Source organism: Bos indicus x Bos taurus, chromosome 3, assembly GCF_003369695.1.
Source record: "Bos indicus x Bos taurus breed Angus x Brahman F1 hybrid chromosome 3, Bos_hybrid_MaternalHap_v2.0, whole genome shotgun sequence".
In the NCBI taxonomy this organism is placed as follows: Eukaryota; Metazoa; Chordata; class Mammalia; order Artiodactyla; family Bovidae; genus Bos; species Bos indicus x Bos taurus.
In genome coordinates this window covers 109,199,366-109,225,464 of record NC_040078.1, presented here as the reverse complement: position 1 = coordinate 109,225,464, position 26,099 = coordinate 109,199,366, and the positions used below count along the sequence as shown (strand labels likewise).

At 51.0% G+C, this 26,099-nt stretch overlaps 1 protein-coding gene across 1 annotated transcript in view; it reads right to left on the bottom strand.

The window, feature by feature from the left end:
* Positions 1–15,425: 15,425 nt before the first annotated feature.
* The window catches only part of GRIK3 (glutamate ionotropic receptor kainate type subunit 3), a 245,663-nt gene continuing 234,989 nt past the window's right edge, over positions 15,426–26,099 (bottom strand). Inside the window, exons 14-16 of the mRNA XM_027537803.1 lie at positions 24,204–24,426; positions 23,440–23,690; positions 15,426–17,503 (exon numbers count right to left, since the gene is read on the bottom strand). Of these exons, the coding sequence (XP_027393604.1) occupies positions 17,309–17,503; positions 23,440–23,690; positions 24,204–24,426 (669 nt within the window). The 3' untranslated portion in view covers positions 15,426–17,308. The remainder of the gene's footprint in view (positions 17,504–23,439; positions 23,691–24,203; positions 24,427–26,099) is intronic.

Below are 26,099 nucleotides of genomic sequence, written 5' to 3'. Positions count from 1 at the left end.
CAGCCTCAGTGGTAAGGAGGCGCTTGAGAAGGGGACAGCTGGGAGCCATTAGCAGCCAACACTCAGAGAGGAAGGGGTGCATCGTCCAGGCGAAGGCAGTCTGGGTGAAGAACATGCTACAGTGGCCCAGCATCTCCAGAATGGGCCTGTTTCCCTCTCCCTGAGCTTCCACTCACCCCTGGTGGAGGTCTTGCTGTGGCCAAGCCCTGTGCTGAACACATTGCATCCAGCTCACTGCAGTTTTATGAGAAGCTCATAAGGCAGGGCTTTTGAGCACTCGTTTACCAAGGAGACACGGAGAGGCTGAGCCATTGTTCCAAGGGCGCACAGCTGTCTGGTGATAGGACCAGGAGTCAGATCTAATTTTCAGAGACCATACCGGCACCGTGTTCTGGTCCTTGTTTGTCGGCCTGCTGGGTTCTGCTTGGGGGATCTTCGTGGTCTCCTGCAGCCTAGAAGCTTAGCTTCTTTCAAGCAGTTTCCCCTCTGGGCTGCTGATGCCACTTCACACATGATCTGCTCACTTCTGGCTTCTGGTTCCCCGCCCTTCACCCCAGGCAGCCTCACATATCTGCCAGCCATCCTACCTCCACTCTCTTCAGAGGCCCGAGTTCTGCCGGGAACTGGAAATATCTGACTTGCCCACAAATGACATCTCACTGGGGAGGGATCTGGTTCCGCCACCACTGTCTCTGCTGACACCTCCATCAACATAGATCTTCGTAAAGACAACAGACATTTATCCCTGACAGTCAGAGGCACTGCCGTAATCAGATGCCGGAGGCCTGATTCCGGGTTGTCAACAAATTGACGAGGGCTCTTCAGTCAGCAGAAGAGGGGCCGGGGAGAGGGTCAGGGAGGGCTTCAGAAACAGCCCTTCCTCTGCAAGAATCACCTCCCCTGGGCCAGGGGGCTCAGGATGGCCTGCAGCACACGTGGCAGAAATGAAAAGGGGGAAGAAGAAACTCTTGGGCAGTAGGGCTGGCTCCGGGTCTAGAAAACAAACTTGGGTACAGATGCAGGAGAAGGACAATAACAGCTGAGGATGGTGGAAGAAGTTACAGGGACTCACTGGCACCCAGTTTTTTCTCCATCTGGGGTACGTGGGAGACGCACTCCAACCGCTGATGGCAGTTAGGCCGCATCTAGGTCTGCTGTTCTGGTCTATGAAACATGAAAAGGCTGGAAGTGCTGTGTCTGACTCTTTGTGACCCCATGGACTGTAGCCTGCCAGGCTCCTCTGTTCATGGAATTCTCCAGGCCAAAATAGTACAGTGGGTAGCCATTCCCTTCTTCAGGGAATCTTCCCGACCCAGGGATAGAACCTGGGTCTCCCATATCACAGGTAGATTCTTCACCATCTGAACCACCAGGGCTATGAAATGTGAGTGGACATCATACCATTCTTCTGGGCAGAGGCAGTAAAAAGCACTCATATGATGCTTCAGTCCATTTATTTCTTTGTTGAGGTGATTACAGAGAAGGCCTCCTGTTGAGATGCTGGAGCCACATGGTAGAAGCAGCCTCAGTTCAGTTCACTCACTCAGTCCTGTCCGACTCTTTGCGACCCCATGAATCGCAGCACGCCAGGCCTCCCTGCCCATCACCAACTCCCGGAGTTCATTCAGACTCACGTCCATCGAGTCTGTGATGCCATCCAGCCATCTCATCATCTGTCATCCCCTTCTCCTCCTGCCCCCAATCCCTCCCAGCATCAGAGTCTTTTCCAATGAGTCAACTCTTTGCATGAGGTGGCCAAAGTACTGGAGTTTCAGCTTTAGCATCATTCCTTCCAAAGAAATCCCAGGGCTGATCTCCTTCAGAATGGACTGGTTGGATCTCTTTGCAGTCCAAGGGACTCTCAAGACTCTTCTCCAACACCACAGTTCAAAAGCATCAATTCTTTGGCTTTTTCTGTACGAAAAAGATCTTCATGACCAAGATAATTACGATGGTGTGATCACTCACCTAGAGCCAGACGTCCTGGAATGTCAAGTCAAGTGGGCCTTAGAAAGCATCACTACAAACAAAGCTAGTGGAGGTGATGGAATTCGAGTTATTTCAAATCCTGAAAGATGATGCTGTGAAAGTGCTGCACTCAATATGCCAGCAAATTTGGAAAACTCACCACTGGCCACAGGTCTGAAAAAGGTCAGTTTTCATTCCAATCCCAAAGAAAGGCAATGCCAAAGAATGCTCAAACTACCGCACAATTGCACTCATCTCACACGCTAGTAAAGTAATGCTCAAAATTCTCCAAGCCAGGTTTCAGCAATACGTGAACCGTGAACTTCCAGATGTTCAAGCTGGCTTTAGAAAAGACAGAGGAACCAGAGATCAAATTGCCAACATCCGCTGGATCATCAAAAAAGCAAGAGAGTTCCAGAAAAACATCTATTTCTGCCTTATTGACTATGCCAAAGCCTTCGACTGTGTGGATCACAATAAACTGTGGAAAATTCTGAAAGAGATGGGAATACCAGACCACCTGACCTGCCTCTTGAGAAACCTATATGCAGGTCAGGAAGCAGCAGTTAGAACTGGACATGGAACAACAGACTGGTTCCAAATAGGAAAAGGAGTACGTCAAGGCTGTATATTGTCACTCTGCTTATTTAACTTCTATGCAGAGTACATCATGAGAAACGCTGGGCTGGAAGAAGCACAAGCTGGAATCAAGATTGCTGGGAGAAATATCAATAACCTCAGATATGCAGATGACACCACCCTTATGGAAGAAAGTGAAGAGGAACTAAAAAGCCTCTTGATGAAAGTGAAAGAGGAGAGTGAAAAAGTTGGCTTAAAGCTCAACATTCAGAAAACGAAGATCATGGCATCTGGTCCCATCACTTCATGGGAAATAGATGGGGAAACAGGGGAAACAGTGTCAGACTTTATTTTTTTGGGCTCCAAAATCACTGCAGATGGTGACTGCAGCCGTGAAATTAAAAGATGCTTACTCCTTGGAAGAAAAGTTATGACCAAACTAGATAGCATATTGAAAAGCAGAGACATTACTTTGCCAACAAAGGTCTGTCTAGTCAAGGCTATGGTTTTTCCAGTGGTCATGTATGGATGTGAGAGTTGGACTGTGAAGAAGGCTGAGCACCGAAGAATTGATGCTTTTGAACTGTGGTGTTGGAGAAGAAGCAGCCTGGACCACCGATTTTCACAGTGGAGGACAATTGTCCCAGGTGGTTGCCAGATCCACGGAGAAACAGAATAGTATTAAACCATGAAGATGTGGGGATGTTTGTTAACCTAACCTAGGCTAGCCTGACTAACTGCAGTTTCTTATTCACCTACTGTGGGTCAAGTATTGTGGTAAGTGCTTTATACACATAATCTCATGAAATCTTTGCAGCCCTACTTCCAGGCATGGCCTATTATTAACTGTTTTACGGGTGAGGAAACTGAGGCTAAGAGGGATTAAGTAATTTCCACAAGTTATCACACAGCTAGTAGGTGGCAGAGCTGGAAGGCAAGCCCAGGTCTGTCTGATTCCAGAGCTGGGATTCTTAACACACAAATTCCAGAAAGGCCACCTTAGTTTTTCTGCCCTGATTGGGATCTAGGCACCAGGGTGTAGTGGGACCCAGGGGAGCATTTGAAAGCTGTCTCCAGAGAGACCCAGGTATTGGTGGAATTCCTGAGTGGAGTCAGTCAAGGACCACAAGCCCACTCTGCTCCCATGGAGCTTACAGTCGGATGGGGACCACTGTGGAGGTGAGAATGACTGGTGTGTGTGTGTGTGTGTGTGTGTGTGTGTGTGTGTGCGCGCACGCACGCATGCATGTGTGCATGAGTATCATTGAGGGTGAGATGGAATGGGTTTAGTGAGGAGGCTGGCTTGGCTCAGATAGGACAGTGTGCTGAGCCCCTGAGCCCCTACCGGGGGGAAGTGAGGTGCTGGGTTTACTAGGGGCTGTGAGTCTGCCCTCTGTCCATCGATCCTTCCCAGGGAAGTCAGGTCTCCCCGACCTGTTTAGGAGACAGAGGACTGTGCCAGTGTGCCTCTTCCTGCCTCTCGTGTTATGTGTGCGGGCGTGCGCTCAGGAGCTATAGAGTGGGGCTAGTCACACCAGGAAGCAGAGTGGTGAGCCCACCTGTGGACTGTGTTGCTATCTACACTCCCAGAAGGCAGTGAGCAGTGGTGCTTGGCTCCATTCTGGCTTTTGTAGAGTCATGAACTGAGTCCTGAGCTTGATGGGATGGTACATAGAAGAGAAAGAGGCTGACAGACGTGGGTTCAAATCCAGCTTTTACCACTTGCCCCCGAATAACCTTGAACATATCGCTTTACTTCCAAATGTCAGGCTCTTCATCTGATAAATAGAACAATCACATTTCCCTTGAAGGCCACATGTGAGGACTAAACGGCGGTAAGATTCTCTCCCTCCTTCCCCTCCCTCCCTTTCAGAAATGCTTCTTCCAGCGGCCCCTGGATGATAGAGGCCAGGCCACAGGGCCTCTGGCTGGGGAACTCTGCTGGGATCCTTCTCCGGACCCACAGAGGAGGCCTGCCTGAGACGGTTGCCTGGGATGCAGCCATGGGTGGTCCTGCCTTCATCCAGAAAGGAAAGATCAGCTTAGACCTAAAACTCCCCCAACTTCTCCCAGCAGCGTGTCCCCAGAGGGAGTTTGCAGGCGGAGTAATGTATGGCTCCATTTTTAGATGTTGCCGAATTCCATTTGCCGGAGATCTGTGTTTTATTGCCGTATCAGTGTTTCTAAATTGCACTATATTTTCTTAGCTTGATGGGAATTTACAGCATCCGGATTGGAGCGAAATTGGGCTCTCCCCGTGGCTCGGAAATCATGGGGGTCGATTGCTATGGCTGCCGCCTCCCACTCGGATTGTTTCTGCTAATTATTCATATTAAGAACGATCTGAATCTGAGAAAGGACGCCCAGGAGGCCTACTTGGCAAGACGTTTGCAAAGCCTGGGAGCTCTGTGGTTGTTCCCTGTGGAGAACCGTGCCGCCCAGGACAAGGCAGGAGGGCTGTGGCATGGGGTACTGAGGCAGAGATGAATTCCAGGCTGGGGCACAGCCAGCCTCAGGCCTGGTGGGTCCGGGGCGAGCACTAGACATTAGGTTGACAACCAGAGTAACAGGAGCAATAAAGTGGCACTTTTGAATATCCCTTTAGCGGCCTCCAAGTACTTTCACGTCTTTCTAATTCTCCTTTGGGGAAAGGAGGGCAGGGACCATCAATCCCATTTTACAGATGAGGAAACTGAGGGGCTAGGCTAACAAAGCATAGGGCAGAGCTGGGATTAGACACCAGGACCATCTTGGTATTTGGTGTTTACTCCCTTCCCTGACACACTTTCAGGGTTTTGGTTTCCTCTCCATTTCCACACTACAGACCTGGCAGGGATACTCTTGTTTGTAGAGCCCTTGCTGCGTGACAGGCACCGAGTTGAAGGTTCCCAGCATCATCTTGTCTAACCCTCCGAGAGGTGACTATGGAGTCTCAGAACATTAAGCCACTATTGCAAGGTCACACAGTGACTCCTAAGTGGCAAAATCGAGATTCAGCCCCAGGAATATCTAATTCCAAAGCCCGTTCTTAGCCACCTTGCTCCACTGCTCCCAAGGACACCAACAAATCCAACTCCTGCTGACGCAGGAATGAGGGGCCCGACCGTGGAGTGGGCTCCTGGTGCATTCTGGGAGTTAGATGGTGCCAATTCTGGCGCTGCCATCCAGCAGGCTGTGAATTGCATGGGGAAAGCCAGCGTGCCCAGACTGCACCTGCATTTGAAATTCACAGTTTCCCCAGCTCCAGCCTCCCAGGAGGCTGCAGTCCCACCCAGGGCACTGGCTAGGGAGAGGAGGCAGTCAGGAGGACCCAAATGGGGACCGCAGGAAGTTCTGGCCTGTCCCCTGGCAGGTCCTGGCAGTTTATCTCACTTGGCAGTGATCCTCTGTCTAAAAGCACGTCCGACGTTTTTGCAATAAAGTTAATGGACTTCTCCATCTTAGAGCAGCTGAATTCTCTTGGAGCAGATGCTGAGGGTTATGGATGTTCTAATTAGGAAGCTGCCTTTGGCATTGAGGGAGGGAGGGGAGGCTTTGTGATGTTGTGTGCCCCACAAAGACCCCCTGCCAAACTATTTTTCCCGAGCTTGCCAGAACAGACCTGCCACGGCAGAGAAGAGATCTGTTCCTCTCTGCCCCCACCTCCCACTTCCCCTCTATCACCAACCTTGCATCCAGAAGGGACCATGGGCTTCCAAGGATGGGCCACAGCCTCCCAAGTCTGAGCCACCACCAGCTTTAGTGTTGCAATCAAATAAAGCTTACACCCAAGTTAATCTGACACATTTATTGATGTGCATAATTGTTATTGGACTGCACTGCAATTAGGCATAAATGGTAGGTCGTTCCTGTGAGCGGCTGTAATTAGTAATTCTCATTTTTGGCCCAATCAAGTTTGGATTATTTTTCTATAAGTAGGAAAGTTCCCCAGTGTCTCTAAACACCATTGATTATTGACTGCTTTCTGATTCACTCATTCATTTAGTTATTCACTCATTTATTAAATCTATGATGTGAAGGTCCCAGCTGAAAAGCCTCATTCTGGTACTGACTGGGTAATTGTGGGTGAGTTATCCTACTTCTCTTGGCCTCAGTTTCCACATCTGTAAAATGGGGACAATAACTCCTAGCTCATAGGGTTATGGTGAGAATTCTATAAGATGAGATATGCAAACTGCTGAACACTGTCCCAGGTCTGGAGTTGTTGCTCAGGTAGCTAGAATGTGTTATTATTATTGTTGTTGTTATTGTTATTATTTTATTATTAATGACAGCTTCTCCTGGAAAAGAAAGAGCTGAGCACTAAGAGCTCTTAACCTCTGGTCCTCAGATGAGAGATGATTCTGAGTGCAGGGGGCACCTTTCCTTTAGATTTTGTGGGGGACTGGAAGTCAAGGTAATGCAAGAGGGCGCAGAGCCAGTGACATTTGGGTTACGGCAACTGCTGTGACCTTATTCCCTCCACACCGACTTCAGGTGAGCGAGGCTGAGAAACTCCTGACTTTTCACATCATTTCATCGATGCGCAACTCTTGGGAAGTATGGGCTGAGTTAGACCACCTCATAGAGGGAAGTTCCCACATAGTTCAGAAGGCTCTTATTGAAGGCTTGACCTGCTCTGGTGCCTGAACATGCCTTATTAGACTTGAGAGAGTCTCCAGGACTAAATTAGGCAGAAGGAGGGGAGGCTGGTCCTCATGGTACACTAAAAGGGAAAGTTTGGGGCCAGAGGGACTGGACAGAGGATGGGCACTCTCAGGGGAAATTCTCCCCACACCCGGGAGCCTCTGGACTCCCCGGGAAGAACGTGAGCTTGGCCAGCACACTTCAAGCTGGGAGGAAATGTGTGAGGAAGGGGCAAAGAGTCAGGAGATAGTAAGCGACTGTGGATCCTTGAGCTGGGGAGGCAGACAGCCCTGGAGTGTGGGCCAGTTATCTGGCTGCTTTGAGCCTTGGGCCTTTTGTCTCTAAAATGGGGTCATAGCAGATGCTGGCACTGTCTTACACATATCTGCTGCCCTTGCACAGTTACCACCCAGTTATCAGTTGCCACCACCTGCACTGCTTTCTCTGAGACTTTATCCTACCCCAGAGCCCACCTTACACCTGGGGCATGCCAGAAACGTGTGCGATGCCAGCCTCCAGAGACCAGCTGAGACCAGGTCAAGGTGTACCTCGCCCAGCTCTCTTTTCCTTGAATGGGAGACTGAGTTGCTTATTATATGCTGTTCCCAGAGCTCCTAGAGGGATGGAGCCCCAGTTGCTTCCCATCATTTCCCTTGCATCCCGCTGGGTACTGGCAACTCTGTCTTCAAGGAGTCCCAGCTATTGAGGAAGTGGGGACAGAGTCCTGGCCCAGGCTGAGCTGACACTTACGTCTTTGGAAATAAAGGACCAGGGCTCTCCTAGGACAGAGGCAGGACCTGGGGGCTTGTCTGGCAGGAAGTCTTGTGTTCCAGGGCGGGGCAGCTGCTCTGGAAGCCATCTCCACAGGGCTTCCTCATCCCAGATCCAGTCTGGAGGCTGAGGCAGGCAATAAATCCCCTTGGTGGAGCTGGTCCCAGCATGGGCCACCCTGCAGAAAGGCTTCATCAGCGGCCTCATTTGCATAAGATAATGAAACGGCAGTAAAAATAGTAAAAGAAAAAATGGCCTGGCAACTTTGTTTCCATAATGACAGATGCTTCTTAAACACTCAGCTTCTGTTTCCCAAGGAAGTGCCATCAAGGCCCCGGGGGAGCTGAATGCCCTGGCCCCAGCCTGATTCTTGGAATGGCAACCTGCAGCCCCAGGAGTGCCTGGTCCTTGAACCCTTCCTGCTCACTTCAGCTGGACCTGGGCGCTGGGGCAGCTGTGGGAGAAGGGGAGACTGACAGAGGAGCGGAGGACCCTCACAGATGGTGAGCCTGATGCCTCACACTTAACCTGTGCTTTCATGGGAGCTTTTTCTTTCATTCTTACATGAGCTCCCTGAAGCAGTCAAAATGGACATTCACACTGTATAGGAGAGAAGCTAAGGTTTGTGAATGGTCCAAGATCACTTGCTCAAATTAAGGTGGCAGAAGGGCCTTGAAGCCCGTCCCTGATTCTGGACATGAGTGATCGGAGGCCCTTGCCGTGGGAAATGTCAGGGGGGAGGGTGTGTCCCTGACCTGGAGGATGGTAGGGACCTATAGGAGGTGAAAGCCAGCTCGAGGGGTCTCAGACCTCTGTGTTCTGGGCAGGGTGAAATGACCAGAGTCAAAGGGAAGGGAGCCCTTGACACCGAGGGTATAGTTATCCAGGATGGGACTTCCCCAGACCTAGAGGCCCAAAAGGAGCCTAAGCAGAACCTGCTCCAGAACCATCCTGGCCTATCAACTCCAAGACACCAGGGCTTCCTGACGAGCGCCTGGGAAGCAGAAGTGACAACCACCACCACAGTAACGATGACGGTGATGAATAAAACAGTGGAGAGGGACTTCTCCACGACTCAGAGGGAAACCTCTAGTCCAGTCTCACTTGGCCTGAAGTGCGGAGGTGCTTCAACACACCACCACCCTCCCTCTAAGTATTCAGGACAAAGCTCTGATTTCCTGATTCAATAAAAGAGGACTCAGCCACATGGACTGGGGAGCTCTCAGGCTACAAATGGCTCTTCACTCATGCAAGATGGCCAGGGGGCATCATCTGGCTGCTTAGGAAGCTGTCTTTCTGGAGGTGCTGAGAAGGATGTTCTAGCCTGGCACATGTCCCCAGGTCCGTACCAGCTTTGTGCAGGTGGAGACTAGGGTCCACCCCCTGGAGCTGGCTAGCACCGGCAACCTGGGCAGCCCTCCGCACGTGACTCTGTTTCTGTCTGGCCGTCCCTCTCCCATTTCCCTCCCCCAGCCTGTGAATCTTGGGCCTAACTGAGGAAGTGGTGGAGGGGTGATGGGATCATGTGTCCTTCCAGATGTTTTGGATTTGAGACAAGAACCCACCTCTTTGAAGTTACTCAAAGGTGAGTATTTGGCCATCTTTGATTTCTCTGTTCCTGGGCTACTCTGACTCTTGGAATATTTGGGGAGGGGTCCGGTCATTTGTTACTTTCCCTCCATGAGAAAATGACAAGCTGTAGCAGTGCAAGGCAGCTACAATGTCATTGAATCCCTATGACAACCTTGGGAGGCGGATCTTAGCCTCTCCTCTCTGCAGGGAAGGAGACTGAAGCTTGAAGAAGACACAGCGGTGGTGGGGTGGGGGTGGGGGTAGGGGTGGGGGTGGGCAGAACTTAGCAAGTTCAACCCGGCCTCCTTGATTGTACTGCTTGGTGGGGCTTGTCATCAGACCTAAGCAGAGGGATGCTGAGTGATCTGTGTCCACTCCAACCTACACATTCTGGGGCTGGATAAGACAGAGGAATAGGGCAGTGCAGTGAGAGGTGGAATTCATAAGCATTTCAGATAGGGCAGGTGAAGGGTTAAATGGGGACAGGTCCAGCTCTGTGCTGCTGTTGTATTGGGCCTGGGTCTTCAGAGCTTGGAGCAGGAGGGTTCTGGGTAGGGTGAGATGACCAAGGTCAAAGGGAAAGGAGGCCTTGACATTGAGGGCATAGTTGTCTGGTGTGTTTTGCCTCCCAGTCTTGAAGGGGTCGCTCCTCTGGTGGGTCACTTCTGTATTCTGAGAGCCACTGGAAGCCCAGCATGTCCTTGCTCCCTTATCTTTCACTGGTTTTGTAAACATCTGTATTCAGCCTCTTCCTGCTTAGTGTCCTGTCCTGAACCCTTTATTATGTGTACAGTTTCCATCACCCAAGAGTAACCGACTGAGCACTCTCTAATTTCTAGTTTGAAAAAGCTCAGGCAAAACCTCTGATTGGCCAACTCTGGATAAGAGGCTTACCTCACTTCCTCAGCTGTTGCCAAAGGGACAGGATTACACAGGGTCGTGGCAACTTTGAAGGCAGCTATGGGATGGAGAGGAGACGGAGAGGAATGTGCCCAAGAGAAGGGAAGATGAAGGTCAGATGATGTCAATACTGATGTCCCATGTAAACATCTGAAATGCGGACCAGGAGCCTGGGTTGGAGTCACCCACCTGCTCACCCCCAGGGGCCCCTGCCCAGGACACAGTCCACCTTGGGTGAAGATGGCACACCTTCAGGACCCTCTGGTTCTAAAGAGACAAGAGAAGCAGAAAACGCATCTGAAGAGGGCCCTGTTTTCTAGAAACATTTCTTTATTTAAAATTTAAAACCATATTACTTCATACAGCAAACTGTGCACTTTGATATATCACAGTGTCTTAAAAAGGAAAATAATCAGATTTGTTTGGAAATTTATTTACATCAGCCTAGAATGATTGGCAAGTAACACAGTTACTATGAAACCCAAATTGTTACAAAATGTTTACAAAAAACTATATTCATAGAAATTCTGCATGTCCACAAAGGGCATCCCCTGAATGGCCCAGAGACCAGTGTGTGGGAACTATGTTTAGTGGGATTGGGAGGGCGTCCAGGCACTCTGGTCTGGGTGGTGGGACAGGCCAGGGGTCTCACATTGGTGCTGTTTTGGGGCTTCACCAAGGGGCTGGGAACCCAAGTCCCCATCGTGGGAGGCACAGCCAGGAAGCTGGCCCAGGCAGAGGTGAGCTGGGGGCTTGGAGCACAGTGGCAAGGGGGCCCCTGGAGCCTCTTGTTCCTGTCCTGGAGTCAGGACAGGCCCATCCTCAGGAGGCTGGGTTCTGGTATGCTCCGGTCAGGACCCCAAACAGAGGCAGACCCAGAGTTAAGTGCAGACCAGTCTGACGCATGGGGCTGAAGCAGAGGGCAGACCGCTGACCACACGGAAGTCCACTCCAGACCCTTTCCCACGTGGTCCAGAGATGCTCTCGCCGGTGATGGAGCCGAACCACTCGCTGAAGGGTTAGAAGGGAAAGAACAGACGGATCCGAGTGTGGTAGGGACGGAGGTCTGCAGGTACCGCAGGGGCGGGGCCAGGCTCTATGCCAACTGCCCTGCAGGGGAGGTGTGGCAGGGGAGAGGGGGCAGACAGATGGCACGAGGTTGTGCTCAGACTGCCTTCTGGGCTTCCCCTCTTTCACCTCCTGTCACTGCTCTGCTCACATCTCTGGCTCCCCTGTCACTCCCTGACAGCTGACCTTGCGGTCAAATGGGGCTGGGGAGATTGTCTGGGGTGGGACAAACTCATGGCTGGAATTGCTGGGTCCACAGCTGTTTTCTTACATCTGGAGGCCTCAGAGTTTTGATCTGTAAAATAGAGATGCTGCGGGGTGATTTGAAGTCTGTTCTAGAAGACAGGGGCTGGGATATTGGACTGGCATGCTGGCAATACCCAGGGGGCCGTTCTCCTGAAAGAGTTTTTCTTAGCTGGGAGCTGGGTTGTCTTTGTGTATGGTTGAGAATGTGAGACAATGGCCTCTGCCATACTCCAGCCTTCTAGGGTATTCCAGGTGGAGCATCCCTGGAGGCTGGGCAGACAGGTATTGAGAGCTGGTCCAGCGAGTGGCCCCCTCTTTCCCAGCCCTTCCAGCTCCCTGCTAACTGCCTTGGGACTGCAGCTGTCATATTGGTTCAGGAGCCCAGTACTGTACGACACTGCCCCCCAGACAGAGGCCCGAGAATCCTCAGAGCCTCTCAGATGCAGACAAGGCCCTTGGACCACTCCTGTCGTCCTCAGGAGGCCTATCCACCAGCCCCTCGGTTCTCCCTTGCTCCTCAGGTTCTGCAGCTCTGACGTGCATGGGCCCTTCCCGTCCCCCACAGGGCTCTTCACAGCCCCTGCCACAAGCAGCCTCCATCCCAGACTCTGCAGCTGCAGCCCCCGCCGCTCACCTGGTCCCCACCCACACTGGCTGGGTAATGTACACTCTGTGTGCAGACGTGCGGGGAGGGGTGCGTGTACACATGGGCTACAGGTCATATATACACTGTGCATATATATATATATACAGCATATATATATATCTTTTTACATTCATATATATACTGTACAGAACTTTAACCTTCTACCAAAAACAGTTTTGTGACTTTCATGTATGGCCTCAGCTCTGAACTTCTAACTCCTGGGCAAAGCCAGGACAGAGAGGAAGGCTCCATTCAGGCTGGCCGGAGGACTGAGGGCAGGACCTTCTACTGGGGCCCGTTCCAGATGGGTCCTCCCAGCCTGGGGCTTTTCCAGATGGGTCTAGTCCAGAGGCCCATCTACAGAGCTGGGCGTACTTCTTGAGTCTGTCCACGGGGCTGGGCCTATCTCAGAGGTTAAGTCCATATAGCTGTTTGTCCAGATTGCTAAGGCCTTCCCAGGTGACTGTCCACATGGGACCAGAGATGTGGGCCGGAGCAGAGAGCTGGGAAGGGTCTGGGAAGGGATGGGCTTCATGCTGAGTGATGAAGCCACAGCCGCCAGCCCACACATGGCACGCCCACCTGGGAGATGTCGGGGAGGGAGCTTCCCACTGTTCTGGGTGAGCGGGTGCCTGTGTCTGACTTCTGCTTTCCTGGGGCTTAGGGAGGGAGTGACTTCTAACCACGTGGAGCCTTCTCTCCACTGCCAGAGCCCTCCTCCATCCAGGGCTGGACTTGCCCTCTGCCCATGCCTGGGGCCTTGTGGGGAACCCGTGGGCTCGGCTAGTGGAGACAGAGTCTTGGCTGTGAGCAGGGGAGGTGCTCCCACCCTTCAGAGACTCAGAGTCAGCCCCTTCGCCAAGGGGGCCTTACCTGTCTTGAGACACATGCCCAGCGTGGGGCCCACTGAATGGTGACAAAGTTCTCAGGTTTTTCTTATCTGTCCACAGAAGATGGACCAGTAACAGGTCAAGGGGAGAGAGAAAAGGAGGCCTCGTGGCCCCAACCCCAGGGCCTTGGCAAGGTGTGTGTGTATCCAGCGCTGCCCCTCAATCTGGCCAGTTGGAGCAGGCTGAGGGGAGGCACTGGCGTTTTGGGGTGGGGGATGGAGGTGGAAGGTAGGGGTGCTCTTCTCTTCAGGGCCGATATGTGCTGGACAGGAACAGTCCAGTGCCTGCTTGGGCCAGTCCCATCCTCCGCTCTATTCAAACCAGTGTTGAGCTGCCATGACCTCAGTGCCTCCGTGTGTGCGCACGCGCACTCGCCATGGCTCAGATCCACGCCCGCGGGCAGGTTGGCGCGCACTCGCCATGGCTCAGATCCACGCCCGCGGGCAGGTGGGCCTGAATGTTATTTCCACTTGGCCCACCTCGCTGGGAATAGTTCCCTGGCTCCCACCCCAAGACGCAGCAGCACCTCCGTCCCCTGGGACAGAGCTCACATTCCGAGAGAAGCGACCTCCGCTGCACTCTGAATGCTGGGCTGGTCTCGGAGACAAACACAGGTCATCAGGCAGAGTTGGAGCCATTATCCACACACGGACGTAAGGCTCGAATGGAAGGCGATATCAGGCTGCGTGTCCTCCCATCTCCATGTAGGACTTGAGAAATACTTTCAGTCCCTTTCAGGGGATTTCCCTAATGGAATTGTGCCACTGAGTTCCACCTTCCTCCCCTCCTTTGATGACGTTCTTCCTACCCCACCACCTCCTAGTCTTCCTGCCATCACAGTCTATATATGTGCATAGCCTCAGAAGAAATGACACATTCATGGCGTGTCACACACAAAAGCACACACACGGTCGAGTGTGTAATACGAACATGGACATGGGCGTGTGCTATGAAAGTAGACCAGATAAAGAAAGAGAGTGGCTCATGTCTGTGATTGGTGAGAAAAAATTGGCAAATACCTTCATCAGAATCTGGTTATCTGGAAATTGCCCAAAACAGTCATTTTCCCTTCAAATAGGACACTCCACAGAGAGCAAAGGAGTCACAAGCTGTGGGTCCCTAAAGAGTTTCCTCCCTACTTGGCCAGTCTCCCCAGGCCTATGTAATCTCAGCAAATCTTTGTGACAAATGACCTCTCTCCATGGCAGAAGTCTACCCAGACTCTAGTTCCCTTCCTGATTGTCCATCTCTGCTCCTATTGTGAGCTGGAACATATGTGCACGTTTGAACACACATATGTGAACACATACACATGAACTCCAGGCCCACGTGGCTCCTCACATACAACATGCACTCCCTTGTGCTGTGCACCGGTCTAGTTCCCTCCACTGCACACACACATGCACATGTGCTCATAGACAGACCCCTGGATGACATGGCTTCTCCATTTAAACTTATTTAGCTTCTCCATTGGAGAAGGCAATGGCACCCCACTCCAGTACTCTTGCCTGGAAAATCCCATGGACAGAGGAGCCTGGTGGGCTGCAGTCCGTGGGGTTGCGAAGAGTCGGACACAACTGAGTGACTTCACTTTCACTTTTCATTTTCATGCATTGGAGAAGGAAATGGCAACCCACTCCAGTGTTCTTGCTTGGAGAATCCCAGGGACGGGGGAGCCTGGTGGGCTGGCGTCTATGGGGTCGCACAGAGTCGGACATGACTCAAGCAACTTAGCAGCAGCAGTAGCTTCTCCATTAAAACATATTTTATCTTGTCCTCCACCCTCTGCCATTAGGTGCACAAAAGCGCGCGCGTGCACACACACACACACACACAAGCATACACAGTTGTTCACATATGTATACATATGTATACTCACCAGAACCCCAATATGGCATGGCTTCTCCTGTTTTTACATGTATGGGGTCCTGCTGCTTTTCCAGATTTATCTCCTTCACCCAAAATTCACACACACGTGCACACACACACATATCAGAACCCAAAGGATTCTCCTATTATTGCATGCCCAGGACTCTGTTACATGCCCTCATTTATCCTTCATGCCCAGCCCCCAAAGATCAGACATACGAAGATACACATATATGTGCACGCACACACAGACACACATACATTCCTACATCCAGGAGCTCACAACAGCATGGCTTTTCCTATCATGATGCGTGTTGGCCACGTGGCATTCCATCCCTCTTCTCCCACCTCCAGTGCTCACAGCCTGTCAGAACTGCTGTGGCCCTGAGAACTAGCTGGTTTGGCCCAGTTTGGAGAAGGGACGATAGTTATTACATGCGTCCACTGTGCTCTCCTGCTTTGGGACTCCTGAGGAGAGTTAGAGATTACCCTTCACCCCAGCTGAGAAGGTTCTTGAGACCTAAATGTGGCTCTTTTCTTAACCAGGGTCCCAAGCAGAAGCAGAAGAGTGGCAGGGGGTGGGTGGCTGTTGTCTCCTGGTCTCTGTACAGATTTCTAGCCCCCTTTCCCTGGCACAAAGCCTGCCCTCTGCCCTTGGCCATGGGCAGCCTTGCTGGCCTCATCATGCTCTCTTTAAGGACACTTTGTTCCTAATCCCTCCACGTCTCATTCTCCTCCCAGAATCTTACATCTCAGACCTAGAGTATCTGTCCCAGCTGGCTGGAACCCACATATCACCTGGCCCACCCCTCGCTGCACCTCCTCTGCTGAACCCCCAAACCCCACAAGGTCCCAGCTCCTCTGGACAAGAGACCAGGGGCTACCACAACCTTGTATCTCTGTGTGGGGTCTTTGGTTAATCCTCCAGGAGGCAGCTTCAGCCTCCCCATTCCAGGGGCCTCTACCAGGGAGGCTATTCTGCTCCCTGGAAATTTTCTTTCTCTGGGGGGCATCTTCAGGTTTGACAAGTCCAGGAGGCATGGAGTTCTTTAAGCGCCCCCCAATCCAGCTTTCCCCATCTACCCCAAAGTGAGCCTGTGCCATGGACTTGATCCTCCTTGGAGGAAGGTGACAATGTTCACTTCAATCTAGGCTACTTTCCTCCTTCCATGATGACAGAAAACGGTCAAGGTCAACTGGCCAGGAATGGGGAGTTGCTGAAGAGTAGATGGCAAAGAGCTCAAGCGTCCTAATGCCACCGGGGTTTAGAAAACAGCTTGGAAACCAGCAAAATAAAATCCAATGGCTCAAGGGCCTGTGGGATTTCCATGGAATCCACTGTTCCTCTGGCCAAGTCTCCGGGCATCCTTTGCGAGAGATCCCGCGGGTCCTTTCTCCTCCGGTCACAATAGGGCGGAGAATTTGCTCCGACCACTCTCCCACTCCTAGAGACCTTCTAGAGGAGCGGGACCCTTTGGGACATTGTCCGGAAGAATTCAAATTGGCATTCTCTGTGCATCCTCCTCTCTCCCAGACTCCAAACTCCTCTTTTTCCCTGCGAGGCTCCTGCCTTTAACTTTGCCCAAACAGGGGCTCCACCATGGGTGGTGTCAAGTCCAGGAGATGAGGACCATGTGAGCAGCCCCTGGGGGATGAGTTCTTCCTTCTGACCAGGCATGTGGGGTGGCTGTCCTCCAGCTTCAGCTCCCATCGGCAGCCAAACGATAACATCCTTTTCGGTACCCAAGGTCTGTGTCTCTGGTCTCATAGTCAAGTTCCAGGAGGCCTGCCCTCGTGGGGAAGGAGCGGCAACATGAGAGCTGTTTCCTGTTTTCTTTGGCCCCTGCAGGGCCATGGTAGAAACTTCTGACTATAGAAGAGAGTTGAGGGGCAGGTGAATTTGGCCTGAGAGAGGCATGTGCTTCCTTTGGCCTTGGCTGTCTTGGCTGGCAGCTTTAGAAACCCATAGAAGAAACAAGAGGAGGGTGAAGCCCAAGCAGCTGGCCTGGGGGCCTGCTGGTTTCCTGGTAGGTAAGGGCAGAGGGCTCTTGGCCCAACAGGCAGGCAGCAGCTCTGGTCCCCAAGTCCAGTGTGGGGCTTGGGGATGTTCTTCCAGTCTCCTTTGCTTTCCTCCACCCTGCCCCCAGGCCGGCGGTCCCCACCCCACCTGTGCCTAGGGGAACACGGGGGCCAATGATGTGCTGCAGGTCATGCTGTCTTTGCCTGGAAGCCGGCGATCATTGAATGTGTGCATGTTGATGACGGCATCAGTCTTGACCATCATGGGAGGCTGTGGCTTGTGCTTGACCCGACGCTGGCAGGTAAGGGAGAAGCGGATCTCGTCAGCCACGGTGCTGCAGAAGGAACGCTGGGGTCGGGGGTGGGAGGGAAAGGAGCACAGGGGTGAGGCCTGGCCATGGAACTCCAGCCAACTCCTCCCCTTCCTCCCAGAGCCTGTGCTAAGGCCTCCAGGTTTCCTTCACACCTTTTCGCCACCCGCCCTCTGCCCACTGCAAGGTGATTAGTGTGAGTTGTTGTTGTTTAGTCGCTAAGTTGTGTCCAACTCTTTTGCAACCACATGGACTGCCAGGCTCCTCTGTCCATGGGATTTCCTGGGCAAGAATACTGGAGTGGGTTGCCATTTCCTTCTCCAGGGGATCTTTCCAACCCAGGGATTGAACCTCATTTCTTGCATTGGCAGGTGGGTTCTTTACCACTGAACCACTAGGGAAGCCCAGGTAGTTTGGAGAGCAGCCCAGAAAGCATCACGTCCTTGTTGGAATCTAAGGTGATATCATCTTAGCCCCATTTTACTGATGAACAAACTGTGGTTCTGACTGGCATGCACATTAAAGTCTGAGTAGTTCACCTGCCTGACTTTTCTCCACTAGCTTCTGAGGGCAGGAACCAGCAGTTTCATCCTATGAGCCCAGCCTCCAGCTCTAGGCCTGGCTCAGAGTCAGGGCTTAAGAAACACTTGATGAATATATGGATAACCTCTGTGAAAGGGGTTCCCATTGAAGGGAGGAGTCACTTTGCTCCCATTCAGGAAAGTCTAGTACAGATTTCTCACTGGGAAGGCAGTCCCTGTAGGGCTTTTGCTGGCTTGGGTCCCTGTGGGCATCCAAGAGAGACAGCTCAAGTGCAGCACTGCCCACAGGTATCTGATGGCAGTGGCTTCTATGAGACCAGCTGCCAGAGGCTGTCCCATGGCTTGTCGAGAAGGCAGCAGGCTGTCAATGCCTCAACTTGCCCGGGGAGGCCTGGGCATCAGCACTCAGATAGGTTGTAGTTAGGTCATATGGTACTGGGGAACGAGGACTTGGCTTTGAATTCTGTCTCTTACCCTCCGTGTGACCTCACCAAGCTTCCTCTTGCTCCTCTACTAAATGCAGGACATCTTCCCTCCTTACCTCCCCTCTTCATTCTGCAACTATGTACCGAGACCTACTCTGTGCCATTTTCATACTGTTTATACTGTTCGTGGGGTTCTCAAGGCAAGAATACTGAAGTGGTTTGCCATTCCCTTCTCCAGTGGATCATGTTTTGTCAGAGCTCTCCACCATGATCTGTCTGTTTTGGGTGGCCCTACACAGCATGGCTCATAGTTCCATTGAGTTATACAAGGCTGTAGTCCATGTGACACGGAAAGATGAACTCCCCAGGTCAGTAGGTGCCCAATATTCTACTGGAGATCAGTGGAGAAATAATTCCAGAAATAATGAAGAGATGGAGCCAAAGCAAACACAACACCCAGTTGTGGATGTGACTGATGATAGAAGTAAAGTCCGATGCTGTAAAGAGCAATATTGCATAGGAACCTGGAATGTTGGGTCCATGAATCAAGGCAAATTGAAAGTGGTCAAACAGGAGATGGCAAGAGTGAACGTCGACATTCTAGGAATCAGTGAACTAAGATGGACTGGAATGGGTGGATTTAACTCAGATGACCATCATATCTCCTACTGTGGGCAAGAATCCCTTTGAAGAAATGGAGTAGCCATCATGATCAACAAAAGAGTCCAATGAAGTACTTGGATGCAGTATCAAAAACGACAGAATGATCTCTGTTCATTTCCAAGGCAAAGCATTCAGTATCACGGTAATCCAAGCCCTGACCAGTAATGCTTAAGAAGCTGAAGTTGAATGGTTCTATGAAGACCTACAAGACCTTCTAGAACTAACACCCCCAAAAGATGTCCTTTTCATTATAGGCAACTGGAATGCAAAAGTAGGAAGTCAAGAAACATCTGGAGTAACAGGCAAATTTGGCCTTGGAATACGGAATGAAGCAGGGCAAAGGCTAATAGAGTTTTGCCAAGAGAACACACTGGTCATAGCAAACACCCTCTTCCAACAACACAAGAGACGACTCTACACATGGATATCACCAGATGGTCAACACTGAAATCAGATTGATTATATTCTTTGCAGCCAAAGATGGAGAAGCCCTATACAGTCAGCAAAAACAAGACTAGAATCTGACTGTGGCTCAGATCATGAACTTCTTATTGCCAAATTCAGACTTAAATTGAAGAAAGTAGGGAAAACCACTAGACCATTCAGGTACGACCTAAGTCAAACCCCTTAATGATTATACAGTGGAAGTGAGAAACAGATTCAAGGAATTAGATATGATAGACAGAGTACCTGAAGAACTATGGACGGAGGTTCATGACATTGTACAGGAGACAGGGATCAAGACCATCCCCAAGAAAAAGAAATGCAAAAAGGCAATGGTTGTCTGATGAGACCTTACAAATAGCTGTGAGTAGAAGAGAAATGAAAAGCAAAGGAGAAAAGGAAAGATATACCTATTTGAATGCAGAGTTCCAAAGAATAACAAGGAGAGATAAGAAAGTCTTCCTCAGTGATCAATGCAAAGAAATAGAGGAAAACAATAGAATGGGAAAGACTAGAGATCTCTTCAAGAAAATTAGGGATACCAAGGGAATATTTCATGCAAAGATGGGCACAAAAAAGGACAGAAATGGTATGGACCTAACAGAAGCAGAAGATATTAAGAAGAGGTGACAAGAATACACAGAAGAACTGTACAAAAAAGATCTTCATGACCCAGATAACCACAATGGTGTGATCACTCACCTAGAGCCTGACATCCTGGAGTGCAAAGTCAAGTGGGCCTTAGGAAGCATCACTACGAACAAAGCTAGTGGAGGTGATGGAATTCCAGTTGAGCTATTTCAAATCCTGAAAGATGATGCTGTGAAAGTGCTGCACTCAATATGCCAGCAAATTTGGAAAACTCAGCAGTGGCCACAGGACTGGAAAAGGTCAGTTTTCATTCCAATACCAAAGAATGTTCAAACTACCACACAATTGTACTCATCTCATACTCTAGTAAAGAAATGCTTAAAATTCTCCAAGCCAGGCTTCAACAGTATGTGAACCGTGAACTTCCAGATGTTCAAGCTGGATTTAGAAAAGGCAGAGGAACCAGAGATCAAATTGCCAACATCTGTTGGATCATTGATAAAAGCAAGAGGATTCCAGAAAAACATCTATTTCTGCTTTATTGACTACACCAAAGCCTTCGACTGTGTGGATCGCAACAAACTGTGGAAGATTCTTAAAGAGATGGGAATACCAGACCACCCAATCTGCTTCTTGAGAAATCTGTATGCAGGTCAGGAAGCAACAGTTAGAACTGGACATGAAACAACAGACTGGCTCCAAATAGGAAAAGGAGTACGTCAAGGCTGTATATTGTCACCCTGCTTATTTAACTTATATGCAGAGTACATCATGAGAATTGCTGGGCTGGATGAAGCACAAGCTGGAATCAAGATTGCCAGGAGAAATATCAAGAACCTCAGATATGCAGATAGCACCACCCTTATGGCAGAAAGTGAAGAAGAACTAAAGAGCCTCTTGATGAAAGTGAAAGAGGAGAGTGAAAAAGTTGGCTTAAAGCTCAACATTCAAAAAACTAAGATCCATGGCATCTGGTCCCATCGCTTCATGGCAAATAGATGGGGAAACAGTGGAAACAGTGTCCGACTTTTCTTTTTGGGCTCCAAAATCACTGCAGATGGTGACTGCAGCCATGAAATTAAAAGATGCTTGCTCCTTGAAAGAAAAGTTATGACCAACCTGGACAGTACATTAAAAAGCAGAGACATTACTTTGTCAACAAAGGTCCGTCTAGTCAAAGCTATGGTTTTTCCAGTGGTCATGTATGGATGTGAGAGTTGGACTATAAAGAAAGCTGAGCGCTGAAGAATTGATGTTTTTGAACTGTTGGACTCTTGAGAGTCCCTTGGACTGCAAGGAGATCCAACCAGTCCATCCTAAAGGAAATCAGTCCTGAATAGTCATTGGAAGGATTGATGTTGAAGCTGAAACTCCAGTGCTTTGGCCACCTGATACGAAGAACTGACTCATTTGAAAAGACCCTGATGCTGGGAAAGATTGAAGGCGGGAGGAGAAGGGGATGACAGAGGATGAGATGGTCAGATGGCATCACTGACTCAATGGCCATGAGTTTGAGTAAACTCTGGGGTTGGTGAAGGACAGGGAGGCCTGGTGTGCTGCAGTCCATGGGGTCACAAAGAGTTGGACATGACTGAGCGACTGAACTGAACTGAGCTGAACTCTGTGCCAGGCACTGATGTTCTAGGTGTTAGGAACAGAGCAGTGAAAAATACAGACAAGGTCCTAGCGCTCAGGGAACACTGATGATGGGATAGAAACAGATAATATACATGTGAACAAATAAATAGTTTCAGAAAGAGATAACTATTAAGAGAATAAAGCATTGAAATGGGATAGAGTTGGGTGGGGAGTGGGGATAGGTGGGAAAGACTACTTGAGCTTCAGCTGATGACCAGAAGACTCTAAGAATATGGGGCTCTGGGAGAAGCACAGTGCAGGGTGCTGGAACAGCATGTGCAAAGGCCCTAAGGCAGAAATGTGCTTGGCTGGTTAGGGACTAAAAACGTGGCCAGTGTGTGTGGAGCAGAGTAAGAGAGGGGAGAGTGGGAAAGAGGAAGCTGGAGAGGTGGGTAAGGACTAGATCCTGTAGGCTTTTTAGTGGAATTTGGAGCGCATTTCAATTGTAATGTAATTCTAATGTAACCTAAAGGATTTGATTGTTCTTAGATGAATCATAATTTTTAAAACCATTCCCAATTATTGAACATTTAGGTTTTCTCACATTTTTTTTCACATTACAATGAACACGTCAATGAACATTCTTGTCAATAAAATTGCACATGTTTTGGCCACTTCCATTGGGTACATTTCTAAAAGTAGAAATTGACTGATCAAAACATGTAGCCTCCTTTAAAGACTCTGGCCATACTGCAGAGTTACCTTCCAGAAACTTACACTCTTGGACTCCTCCTGAGCAATGTGGTAACATGTCCCTTTTCTCACACCTGTGAGAACTTGAACACCAAGAATTATCTTTGCCCTTCCTCTTTGCTCACTCTGGCTTACTGATTAGAAATGACTCCACTGAATTTTGGGTGGATGTGTAAGTGCATCTTATACAGAAGACTTAACTGCAATCTCCTTCCACACTTGTCCTGTCTCCTTTTCAACTTCCCTGTGAGAAGAGCTTCCCCACAGACCACTGGCCCTCCACTCAAGGTACACATTCAAATCACTCCGTACACTTTCTTAAGAAGCCATTCCCAGGGGCCACCACAGACTAATTAAAACATAGTCTCTGGGAGTGAGGCCAGGGTATTAGCACTTAAAACACTTTCTCCCTGTGATTCCAATTTGCTACTGGGACCCAGAACCACTGCCCAACCACACGTGAATTAATCAGAGGGGGTGAACCTAGCAAGCTTGGGTTAACCCTCTTAACTCTTTTTCTCTGTTAAACTTTTGATTATGGAAATTTCCAAAAATATGCAGAAGTGAAGAGAACAGTATAATGAACCCCTATGTAAGCATCACGAAGCATCCACAATTACCCTAGAGGGGTTTATGCAGGGGAACGACATAGTTCGAATTAAGTTTTAAACAGGGCACTGGCTGCTGTATGGAAAGCAGCTGGTGGAGAGAAAGAGAGGAGGCAGGAAGACCCGACCAGGCTAGTGTGTGGTCCAGCTGGGGATGATGGGCATGGCCTAGCATGGAGCCAGCATGATGGGAAAGCGTGCAGAATGGGGCTGGTAGGGCTTCCTGGAGAATGGGACGCAGAGTGGGCTATGGGGGGAGGGGTGGGATCGGACACCACCTTGCCCCTGGCACCTAAGGAGTGTGAAGCCAGTGTGGCCCCTGATCTGTTCCGTACCTTCCCCAGGCCCGCTCCAGTTCTTGGAGGTTTACCTGCTCTCGCTCTGCGGTCTTGCGGAGCTTGTACACAAACTCGCCCACAGCCACCAGCACAGACAGGACCAGCCCGGCGGCGAGGACGATAAAGATGCCCCCGATCTTCTGGATGCCCAGGGCGCTGGCCTCTTTGTTTTCCTCCTCGGGACACCCGCTGCCCCGCCACCACTTCTCCTTCATGATGTGCAGCTTGTCCTCCTCCTGGAGCTGCAGGATGGCAATGGTGATCTTGTCCCGGTACGGGGAGCCTGGGTGGGGGAGAGGGGGCCCTGGCCATCAGTGGCCTTCAGCCGGTCTGTGCGCCCCCGCCAACACCCTGGCAGGGGCTAGCCACCGTCACTAGCCCTCTCAGCACACTCTTCTGAAGGGGACCCCCAGTGCCAGGAGGCCCCTCTTTTAATTCATCAATGATGTCTCCACGGATCCAGGGTGGAGAGTCTTGCCTATGAATCCCTGTCCCCGCAGGCCTCTGGAAGGCCCAGTGTATCTGAGCTGCCTCAGCAGGGATGAAGTCAGAGAGAGGAGGCAAGACCTTAACTGACCCCCATCTCTGTGTCTGCCCCCGGGTCTCCTCTGCTCAGGCCTGCGCTGACCACATGAGGCTTATGACTCTGCCGTTTTGTTTCTGGGCTGAGCCCTTTCAAGGCTCAGGGGGTGATCTGAGAGAGGGAGTGGGAGGCCACGTGTGTGCAAGAGTGAACCTGGGGGTCTTGCCCACCTCTGTCCCCCGCCGCCCTCCTGTCTGCAGCCCCTGTGCTCACCCATGGGCGTGCCGATGCCATAGCCCTTGGAGTCGATGAGGCCCCCGATCTGGGTGAGGTTGCAGTTCCTCTGAGTGACGTACTCGATGGTGGTCGATTCCATGAGCAGCGCGTAGTCGGCCGTCAGCGTCCGCTGGATGCCCTCCTCGTTGTTCTTCACCAGCGCCGAAGGTTTGCTGCTCATGAAGGCCCACATCTTCTCGAAGGTGGAGATCTTGGATTTCTGGGCCACGGGGAAGCAGTGGGGGTGATGCACACACAGTTACTGACCACACAGGGGCCAAGCACTGCTCACTCTCAGCAGGGCTGGGTCACTGAATCCTGTGCACAGTCCTTAGAGTGAGTGAGTTCCACCCACTGCTCAGATGTGGAAACTGAGGCCCTGGGAGGGTATGCCCTCAAACACGTGGCATCTGATCGTAAAGCTGAGAGTCAGACTCAGGTCCACCCACATGGAAACCCTTGACTCTTTGCTGTGGCACAAGAGGTCTTCAGGCTTTTCTTTAAAAATTTATTTCTCTAAGATTTATTAAACAATTAAACACATGTAGGTCATGTTCCAAGTGCTTTACCTGCATGAACTCACTGATTCTTCCCCATAGTCAGAGGGGGCAGGTATGGGTTGGCCAAAATTTTGTTTTGGTTTTTCCATGGCATCTTATGGAAAAACCCAAATGAACTTTTCGGCCAACCCAGTACTATCACTAGCTCCAGTTTACAGATAAGAGAATGGGGTTTAGCTGTGCCTCAATTTGCCTGATTTACTCAGACACAAACTGGCAAAACCGGGCTATCTGACTCCAGAGTCCATGCTCCTAACCACTGAGCTTCCCTGCCTCTTAGAAACTGCTGTGAGGGTGGCCGGGAAGGTGGGTGGATGCTGAGGAGGGCAAAGCTCGGTGGATTCTGGGCCCCCTACTCCCACTTCAAGCAGTCCCTCTTATGCACCATGTTCCTGGGGAACGTTTGTCTCAGGCAAGGGTTCCTGTTTGTTCTCCATCAATACAGTGAAAAAGAAGCAGGGTAAGAATTGCTGAGAGGGCAGGAGAGTAGGGATAGTCAGAGCAGGTAGTCTGGATGCCCCCTCACCCTCTGGTTCCAGGGTGTCCCGGGCTGGATGCTGCTGCCTGGGTGGAACCAGCATCCTTGAGAACAGGCTGGTGTGTGGACTGTTGTGCTTGATCCCCAGCTGGGGGAACTCAGGAAGGGCCTGGGGCCAGGAGAGATTCAGTGTCTCTTGCTGCCGGAAAGGACTGGGCAGAACAAGGTGCATGCCTTCATGAGATTTCTTGGGATCTTAGTGTCTGCAGGCTGCCTGCTCCCAGCAGGGATCAGCCCTCCATGCATCCCAGGGGAGCAGGTGGCTCTGCAGTCCCCACTGTCCCTGGCTTTTTCTGAGTCTGGCTGTGCCTGTCTGTGATATCGGCCTGTCTGACTGGCACCTGGCCCATTTCCGGGGTGCGTGATGGCATGAGTGTGCTCCAAGAGGCTGGTGTGGGGCTGGGGAGAAGGGAGAAGCTGTGACTGTCAGGAGTGGTGGGGGAGGGGGCTGGGAGGACAGTGGACCTTCGACTCTCCAGGTGCCTCCTAGTTTTAAGGGCTGTCTCTCCAAAAGTGCCTGGGGAGGAGGGAGCCCCAGAGCAGCAGGCAGCGCCTCACTCGAGATTCCACCTGAGCCCAGAATCTCTTGAGTGCCAGTGATGCCGCCTTTGGGCATAGGCTCTGAGGGCACCTTCACAGAGACTCTCCTCCTGCAAGTTTATCTGCCCTGAAGCCAAAGGTCTGGGAGGGCTCAGATGCCTGGAGCCCCTCAGTGGGTTCCACTGGAGCAGCAAGCTGGCTGATCCCACTCCTGCCTATCCTCAGCCTGTCCCATGATCAGCTATTCCTGCTCCT